This window comes from Gigantopelta aegis, chromosome 11 (genome assembly GCF_016097555.1).
Source record: "Gigantopelta aegis isolate Gae_Host chromosome 11, Gae_host_genome, whole genome shotgun sequence".
NCBI lineage: Eukaryota > Metazoa > Mollusca > Gastropoda > Neomphalida > Peltospiridae > Gigantopelta > Gigantopelta aegis.
In genome coordinates this window covers 10,712,295-10,722,810 of record NC_054709.1, presented here as the reverse complement: position 1 = coordinate 10,722,810, position 10,516 = coordinate 10,712,295, and the positions used below count along the sequence as shown (strand labels likewise).

The 10,516-nt window shown below is 34.8% G+C and overlaps 1 protein-coding gene across 1 annotated transcript in view; it reads right to left on the bottom strand.

Annotated features, from left to right (window-relative positions):
- Nucleotides 1-277, bottom strand: part of LOC121385371 (homeobox protein engrailed-1a-like) — a 16,080-nt gene extending 15,803 nt beyond the window's left edge. Inside the window, exon 1 of the mRNA XM_041516031.1 lies at nucleotides 1-277. This exon is cut by the window's left edge and continues 432 nt beyond it. Coding sequence (XP_041371965.1) covers nucleotides 1-22 — 22 coding nt within the window. The 5' untranslated portion in view covers nucleotides 23-277.
- Nucleotides 278-10,516: the final 10,239 nt, after the last annotated feature.

Genomic DNA, 10,516 nt, shown 5'->3' with positions numbered 1-10,516 from the left:
TTCTGGTTTCCATGTTCACCATTCAGTTCAAATTGTCAGTAAACATATCTATTAAGATTGCATAAACATACCCAGACGCTTTGTGTGAATATACGAGTCCATTTCGTAAAATTCATCTCAATAGTTTTGTATAACACGTATTCTTGTTTCAACCGGTAACATGACCTTTTTCTTTCAGTCTCGTTAAATAACAATATTAGTTAGAGAACACACAAAACAAATAATTTCTTGGAACTATTTTCTGCGCGCAGGAAAACAGCACCATTTGAGTAGTAGTATTTCCGCAGGTCTAGTTCTCATTAGCTTTGTCCTGTCGGTAACTTTTTTCACGAACAAGGTAAAAAGCGACACAGGACGCAGAAAGACAACGTGGGCGGGGACTACAATCTGTGATTGACAGGTAAAGGCGGGGCTATGGATGAAAGCGATGACGTTACTGACAGAAGTGTGCGAGTGCGCTGCTTACTGACGATTGCCGGCACTTGCCTCGTATTAATAGAAAATCATCTGGAAAAACACAATCTAACAAATTTGTTTGTCGTTTTACCACTTGCACAAAAATAAAGTGATTAAGCAAGGAAAGATTTCCTTGACAGCTTGTTCCGGTTTGTGTGCGGATTGTTTTTCCTTCATTTCCGCGAACCAGACAATTGATTTCGAATACAAGAAGGGGCGATGCTAGAAATAATTACAGGGGGTTGGGGTGGGAGATTCTGAAATTGTTACTTTTAAGGGTGATGACTGTGGTGAAATAGTTTTCGTGCATATAAAGCTATAAGGTGAAATTTTATTCGCTGAATACAGGAAATAGTGAATAAAATGTTAACAATGAATTTTGTTAAACCTTCGATTATTTTCTATATTTTTTCCATTTCTGTTCTTTCGGTTTATTCAATCGTTTCTCATAAACATTTATTTTATTTATTTATCTATCTATCTATCTATCTATCTATCTATCTATCTATCTATCTATCTATCTTATTTTTACTTTATTTTACTTTACTTTACTTTACTTTACTTTTACTTTTACTTTACTTTATTTTACTTTACTTTACTTTACTTTACTTTACTTTACTTTATCTATCTATCTATCTATCTATCTATCTATCTATCTATCTATCTATCTATCTATCTTATTTTTACTTTATTTTACTTTACTTTACTTTACTTTACTTTTACTTTTACTTTACTTTACTTTACTTTTACTTTTACTTTTACTTTTACTTTACTTTACTTTACTTTACTTTACTTTACTTTACTTTACTTTATTTTATTTATTGAAAAATACATTCGCCGTTATTGTAAAATGTAATGTTTAAATAAGAAAGGGTCTCATAAGTTGGATAACATGTGCCCCATACATTATATCCAATAAAATATGTTTCAATCAAAATAGTAAGTATTGATGTTGTTTTACACATACAAACACATACACATAATTATTTATCTATAAAGTCTTTTTTTAACGTGATCAAACAAATGGATTAAAATTTAGGATGTGAGAAGAAACACACATATAAAAAACCGCAATGTTGTTGAACTTTGTAATAAGAGTAGTAGGCGTTTCAAAAAAAGTAGAGTAGTTTGTAAAAAAATATATAAATACATAAATACACAATAAAATAATTTTCAAGTTAATAAATAAAGGCAAATTATTGTAATTTATAATCAGTTTAAAGGTAGTTTAAAGTTATAACTGAAAATATATAAAATGGTAAAATTACATCAGTGAGTTTTCTGAAATCAAAACGAAAGACATTGTAACAATAAATATACACATTATTAAATAACAATACATAACATAAAGTAAATAATATAATATTATAACATGTTAAATATAAAATATTTTTTAATTTTTGTTTTGTTTTGTTTTGGGGTTTTGTTTTTGAGAGTGTTTTGGAGTTTTGTTATTGGGTTTGTTTTATTGTTTGTGTATGTGTTTTTTTTTTTTGGTTTTTTTTTTTTGGGGGGGGGGGGGTTGTTGAGGGGTTGTGGGGTTTTGTTTTATGTTTGTTATTCGTTTTGTCAAGACACCCAAAACCGACGTGTATTTTTGTGCTGGGGTGTCGTTAAACATTCATTCATTCAAATTGTCATTCATTGTCAAATATTGTTTATTTATATCTTATCGTGTGACGTAAGACGAACGTAATGTGAAAATTGCAGATATCATGAGATAACAAACAGCCTAAATTATTTAAGAATTGGTTCATGCAAGTATGAACCAAAACAACGATGTGCACACTGTATGATCCCGCGTAGAGGGACATACAAAAGTGTGCACATCGTTTTTTCGGTTCATACTTGCATGAACCAAAAAATAATTGCGGTCAAATCTTATAATTAAATTTATATGCATACTTTAACAATACATAACTGAATTTATTTTGTTTAGCTTTAAATATGCCTGTAGTATTGTTTGTGTAAACGTCATTAATACTTATGTCGCGTAAGAATGCGAATGTTCATTCACAATTATTTGAATCAGGTGATTTTGTTGTTGTTTTAAATGACGTCATTTCCTCTAGCTGCTGTGCACTTTTACGGATCATTTAGTTATATTGGAAGAAATTGTCCTATTCCTGTTTAGTTTATATTTTATGAAAGTGAACGAAGGGAACGTGTCTAACATTTATGCTGTCGGTTGAACCGTTTAATTTTCGCCAACAGCTGTAGAACATCGCTTACAAGTAAGTTACAGGCGTGAAGTTTCCTACATGATTTCTTTGGCCACCGACAGAGTCTCATGTCATGATTAGCGAAGAGTTTTTTTTTGTTGTTGTTGTTGTTGTTGTTTTAAATCAATGCGTATAGATCTACTTGTACATGTCTACTCTGCTACAGCATTTTCCATTAATTTATTGTATACATTTTTTGTATTGCTTTTGTAGCTTTTACGTGTGTTTTCTTCATAATATCTAAATATGATTGCTAGAATAATCAGACTTGTTGCACAACAGTAGTGCGTGTCGGGGGGGGGGGGGGGGGGGGGGGGGGGGGGGGGTAGTAGGCGTGGCTTAAATTTGTTCGGTTCATCGAGATATGAACAAAAATAAGTAAGCACCACTGGATCAATCAGATTGTCGTAAAGTGTATAGACGCAAAGAAAATTTAATTATTTTAAAATGCAATAACATCTTAAAGGGACATTCCTGTGTTTGCTGAATTGTAAGATGTTTCCGACTAATAAAATATTTCTACGATTAAACTTACATATTAAATATATTTTCTGTTTTAGCATATCCGTGTCTGTATTTTCAATGTGTTTCTGACCGTCTTAATATTTGTAAGAAACCCGAACTGGATTTTGTCTTCAAATAATTTCGTGCGTATGAAAAAATTATATTTTTGGAAATAAAATGAAATTTAACCTACTACAAATATTAGAACGATCAGAAACGCGTTTAATATACAGCCACTAATATTTTATGCATAAAAATATATTTGATATGTAATTACAATCGTTAAAAAGTCTTTGTTAGTCGATAACATCTTAAAAAGTCAGGGCCGTAGCTAGCGGGGGGGGGGGGGGGGGGGGGGGGGGCGGGCGGGGGGGGGGGATAAAAATTCGGAAAGCATTATAGAAACTTAAAGAAAAGGAGGTTTAGACTATTAACTACTCAGTTGCCACACACCCCCCCCCCCCCCCCCCCAAACAAAACATCCTAGCTACGGCTCTGAAAGTGCAGCAAACTCAGGAATGTCCCTTTAAACATCCTAGAACATTAATTCATATTAAAGCACCTAACATTAAAGCAAGCAGTATTAAAAGATATAACAATGACAAAACGGAACTATAACACAGACACAAAATACTGAAAACTAAAATATTATAACATACAATATTAAACCTTATCGTAATTATTCTAATCTGTAAATACTTATTTATTATAAAAGCTTGAAATCATGTGACTTAAGAAAAAACCGACGTTCACAATATGGGGCAGGATTTAGCGTAGTCGGTTGAGTTCTCGCTTGAGGTGCTTGTGTCTCAGGATCGAACCACCTCGGTGGATCCATTCAACTTATTGGGTTTTTTCTCGTTCCAACCAGTGCACCGCAGCTGGTCAAAGGCCGTGGTATGTGCTTTCCTCTCTGTGGGAAAGTGCATATAAATGATTACTTGCTATTAATGAAACAAATGTAGCGAGTTTCCACTGATGACTACGAGTCAGAATTACCAAATGTTTGACATGCAATAGCCGAAGATTACTTAATCAACGTGCTCTAGTGGTGAACTAAATGTTGCACTACTTTTGGCAATGCTTGGAAAATTAAATACATGTAGATGATTTCAGCCGTTATCTTTATTGTTTACATTTAATAAAATAACTGTTTACGTTATCTCTTAATATTGAATCAATAAATGGTATTGTTTATTATAATAACATGGAACCAATTTTTTTTAAATAGTGTTTGTTGTGGGGGAAAAGTGAAAATTCCCTGATGGTAAATGTTGAAAGTTAAATGCATTTTCATTTTACATCCGCCAATCAAACTCAGATACATCCAAAGTATTCCTACGCCAAAATTGTTTTAGGTTCGTACCTAGACAAGAAATAACAATCGACACCACTAGAGCACATTGGTTTATAAACACAGAGGAAACCTGATACAGTTTTCCATTAGCAACATGTGATCTTTTATATTCACTTTTGTCACAGCAGGACATCACATACCACAGACTTTGATACACCACTTAGATACAGTAATATGGGGGTATTATTGAGATAAACACAAAAGTGCATTTTTTAGTTTAGGAGTGGGTCAATTATCCCCCTCCCCCTCCTCTTTCCTCAAGTAAGGTACAACTTTTCTCTCTGTTTTGACAGAACTTAAGCTACAGACAAGATTTTTAAAACTTGTTAGATTCATAAACCGTATGACAACTTTATGTTCGTCGCATTATAAAGCCCGCCACGAAGAATGATGGTCGAACGTGTCCACGAGCCGTGACGTAGGCCCTTAATGGACGGACAAGTGTAAAACTTCAATGGCAACCTGTTTTCCATTTGAAACACAAAATTGTTTTAAAACACCCTGGTGTTTATTTTAATTGGAATAATTACTCGGGACAACCCGCCATCATCAAAGACGCTGGTAATAATAATCGCTCACTTCCGGTTGTCGGCCATTTGCAAAAATAAATGGTTTAACAGTGCTCGCTGGAGTCATAAACTAAAAATGTCAAATACTTCCAGAAAGTCTGAAAAGAATTCTCTCGTGTCCTGCGCATCGCTTCTTTATTACTATATTGTGGTATTTGTCAGGCGACGCGACTTTGAAGTAACACTTGAAACGGCGGCCGCTCGTGTTATTGATCACTATGGAAAAGTCAATTTTATTAATAACCAATTATCTCCCCTTCTGCATGAAGTGATTTTGTGGGCAGCAGAAGATAAAAATGCCAAAGCGTAAGGCGCGTGTTGGAAATAGATGGGGGGCTAAAATTCCAAGCCGTGTTATTGTGTCTGTGGTTGAAATTGATAGCGGCTTTATGATTGTAAACAACATCGACGATAATAAAGATAATGACTTTGACGAACCTGTCTAAATTACTTCTGGGTTTTTTTTTCGTGAGGTAATAAGCATAAAGATATAGCTCATCGTAATACTCCGTCTGTGTGTATTTTCGTAACAACTGTGATTGTTTTCTGTCAAAACGTTTTCGTCAGTAACTTTAAAGGGACATACCCTAGTTTTTAAACACCAAGGCATATTTTTACTATTAGAGCCGTTCTTGATAACTGAAATCATACTTTGCTTAGATTTTATTGTTTAGATTATCCATTTCCGTACATTCGAAGTGTTTTTGGTCATCCCGGTGTTTTTAATAACACAAAATGCATTTTTCATATTTTTAAAAACGCACGTGCGTCTGAGAGGTAACAGTTATGGAGTCGAGTTTTAGTTTATTTTAGAGGGTATTTCACCATTTCAAAGTCACAGATTTATGTTTCACTCAATTTTAACTTTTTCTAAATGTGTTACAGGTTTATAGATTAAATAAACTTAGTGTTAATTTTCATGGGCTGAAACTAGGGTCTGTCCCTTTAATTTAGCGTAGGGTACATACTTGGGATAATATAAAAAGAACACAAATCTAGTTATTGGTTTTTTTTTATTGTAATAATATTATATTATTAATTATAACAAAACAAAAAGCGTTTTAACAGTACGATCTAGTTCGTTAAATTTTTGCATTTTTTGTAGAATTTTCAACAGAATTTCTTTTTAGATGATTATGATAAAAACTACAAAATTTAATTAAAAGATTTGTATAAATCAGTTATATATTTTATTTATTAAGTGCATTGTCTAAATTAAAATACGAGACATTTTCCTTATTATAGAAATGCAATTCAAATTCAAACTGTGACGTCACGTGTACCCTTATTTGAGTTTGCAACGATATATATTTATAAATAGTTTAAAATTAAATTATTTGGATGTAACAAGTTGTGGGCATCTAATTCAAGGTATTTTTCGTGCTGGGGTGTCGTTAAATATCTATTTAATTCAAGGTATAATCTTTAGATTTCACAAGTAAAATAAATTAATATATTTGTAATTATGCACTTTTGAAACTGTTCCTTTAAAATAACTAATGAAAATGATATTGGCAAAAGCGTATTAGACATGGGGCAGTCTCAGAGAAAATCCTTAAATTCGGGCAAAAACAATAGAGAAATTAGGGTAAAATGAGCTGGCCCGAACACTTTTCACCATGTATTTTCATTATTCTACCCAAAATAGTAGTCGTAACACATGTAAATATGCACTGCGATTCGTGTGCATCCCTATATAGCTTTTTGGCAGTAATGTTAATATAAATAAACGTTGTAATCCATATTCGGGCACTTTTGTTGAATTCGGGCAAAAAAATCAGCCTTCCCCGCTACGAAATTGAGAGCTCGTACGCTTATGGTTATTAGGAAGAAAACAATGCACTATTTTCCAGTTTGAAAAAAAAAACAAAGAACAAGAAATATAACTTCTTAAAGGAACAGTCCTGAGTGTGTTGCCAATTGTAAATTAAGATGTTGCCGACCAACAGAGATGTGTTAATGACTAAAATTTCATATTGACTACATTTTTATGCATGAAATAAATATCAGAGGCTGTATATCAGTTGTGTTTCTGATCGTCCTAGCGTTTGTACTACGTGAAACTACATTTTATTTCCTAATATATATTTTTCGTACCTACGAAATTACTGGGAGACCAAATACAGACAACAAGAATATACAGACACTGATATTCTAAGCAAGAAACTATAATTATATATAGTTTTTATCATAAAATATTTTATTAGTTGGAGACGTACAATGGCAGCAAACTCAGGTTAGTCCCTTTAAATTAATCAGTGTCATACTTGTATGATGTATTTATTACAATGGTGTAATTTACAATTAAGATGTGAACAACTTTTAAGGCGTGGTTGTTATGCTAACCAAAATAACTATGAAAATGTTTAAAACGAAGGATAATGATAAATTGTTCTCGTTGGTTTTGTTTTCTCCGTTTCTCCATTCCAATCAGTGCCCCACGACTAGTATATCAAATGTCGTGGTATGTGCTGTCCTGTCCTACATGTGCGAAAGTGTATATAAACGATATATCGCTGGCAATGGAAATAGCGATTTTCGTCTGGAGACAATTTGTTACAATTGTTTGACATCAAACAGCTGATGATTAATTAATCAATATACTCTAGTGGTGTCATTAAGCAGAACAAATGTTCAGCTTAATTGTTGATATAATTTAATTGACAGTAAGTTGGAAACGAATAAATCAACTCCGCTGCCCATGGATAAATGGACGGGAAGAAAGGAGGAGAAACAAACGGAGAGAGAGAGAGAGAGAGAGAGAGAGAGAGAGAGAGAGAGAGAGAGAGAGAGAGAGAGAGAGAGGAGAGAGAGAGAGAGGAGAGAGAGAGAGAGAGAGAGAGAGAGAGAGAGAGAGAGAGAGGGAGGAACTGAGGGGGGCAGAAAGAAACAGTAACAAATAATATGTCAAGAGGGGTCGATCCTGTCATTCATCCAACTTGAGACGAGCGATCTGACCACTGAGCGATCTTTCCCCTTCGTCGCCAAAGTAGTGCACTGTTCCACTGGTGACATTGTTTATATGCTACCCACGCAGGTAAATCCTCGCCAATAAATCTAAATAAACTACACTGGTGTTAATCAAACAATGACCGAGACCAGTGCGACAGCTGTTGGCATATCAAACTAGACTGCACTTTAATTGTGCTCCGCAGCTCAATTTCAAAGTTTTTCCCCATTAGGGTGTCACCAATGTGCATATAGTGTTAGGAATAGGTTGTGACTAAAATACGGACGTGGTTTAGGTTTCAGCAATGCGGGTTGTTTTGGGAGATGGGGTATTGTGTTTACTACTTGTTAAAAAAAAGAAGAAAACAACAAAATAACAATAACCAAAAATAAAAGCAAAAGCAAAAACAAAAACAAAAGCAAAGACAAAAGCAAAAACAAATAAAGACAGAACAAAAACAAAACAATAATGAGTTAAAATAAGAAAATAAGTAACGATTAAAATTGACCACTAATTTCCATTTCGGATAAACAGCGCAAATAACTAATGACATCTCTTACCAGAACAGCGTGTTTGGTCTGTAATTGGATAACAAGCAAGAAAATAAATTATTATAATAAAATAAACTTCAAATTAGCTGAAAGTTGTTATCAAAAACGGTTATTTTGTACTTCCGATTTTTTTTTTTAGAATTGGCGGTAAACCAAAGATTAAAAATAATTTTAAAAAAAATAAATAAATAAAAATTAAAATGCGGGGCATCTGTAACCCCCTATTGTATTGGTTTGGGATGGTGGTGGTGGTGTGTGTGTGTTGTTGTTGTTTTTTGTTATTGGTTTTTTTTTTTTTTAGGGGGGTTGTTGTTGTTGTTGTTTTTTTGGGGGGTTGGTGTTTTTTTCGGGGGGGGGGGGGGCGAGGTTATCCCACTGGCCCCTTTTTCTTTCTCTCCTTTGAATTCCATCACATTTCTTCCCGATCTGGCAGCTCCTCCTAGCTTTCAGCTTCTTTTTTTATACACCTCCACATGCCAGTCCTTGTCTCTCCAACCGCGACAGGTGCTTGCCTGTTGTGACTATCCGTGCCATACACCTGTCATAACCCCATATTGGTACTACGGCCATGGTGGCTGCTTGATATAATTTTTACTGTTAATATATTTTTCAAATCACAGTTTATAAAAGTTCATTTAATAGATGCACGCTAATGTTTGCACTTCAAAAACGTCAACCAACAAAAAAGAAAACGAAAAAAAAATCCCAACAAAATTTTCTTACGATTACGTGACGGATGTTATCGCTGAAACAAGTTGAAAGAAAAACAAACTGATATTTTAAATATTTTCTGCAGCAATGTTTTGTAAATGTTTTCATTTTTAACCACATTCCACGAGAAGTTGCGGTTCCGCCTCAATTTCGGATACACGTGTTTCACGCCAGACGTAACGGAGCGCGACACCAGTGCATAACATGAAAAACGGTCTAGCAGCGGCCGGGGAAATGAGTGTGATAAAATCAACACATCTCTGTCTTTCTAGTCTTCTTTGAAGGTAAATTATGTCGCCGCTCATCTCGTGGGATGGGGATGTTCCAGACATTATTACACATAAGGGGTAGGGGTAGGGGTAGGGAGAGAGAGAGGGGGGCATACCCTCCAGGGGGCGGGGGGGGGGGGGAAACAGCATACACATGTCAGGGTTTAATTTGTATAGTGTTTCATTTGTTTATAAAAAGTAGTGCCCCCCCCCCCCCCCCGGATTTTTATCAGGGTACGGCCCTGGAGAGAGACAGAGAGAGACAGACCGACAGACAGGCAGAGAGAAGGGTTAGGGATAATACTAAATGAAATACTAATATTAAATTGTAAACGAAATAGCCATATAAATGTACACGACATTAATTTTATATTGTAACCTATTCTATGAGAGATGGGGAGACAGAGAGACTGGGCATGGATAGAAGGGATAAAGAGGGAGAAAGAGATTGGGGAGAGATTTCGAGAGAAACAGCGAGATAAAGAGAATGGGTAAGGGATAATACTAAATAAAATAGTAAATATTAAAATATAAAATAAATAACCATATAAATGTATAAGACATTTGTTACATCCTACCTAACTCTACGAAAGAAAGGGAGAAATGATACAAGGGAGCGATTGGGAGAAAGACAGAGAGAGAAAGAGAGGAGAGATTGACAAAGATGAAGGGGAAAAGAGAGACATATGGGGAGAGAGGGAGATATTTGGAGATAGATCACTCAGAGAGAGAGAGAGAAGAGGGGGAGGGATAGGGTGAATGGGAGATGCAGGAGATAGATAGACAAGATAAGAGGAAGAAAGGAAGGATGTTTTATTTAACGACGCACTCAACACATTTTATTTACGGTTATATGGCGTCAGACATATGGTAAAGGACCACACAGATAGTGAGTGGGGAAACCAGCTGTCGCCACTTCATGGGCTA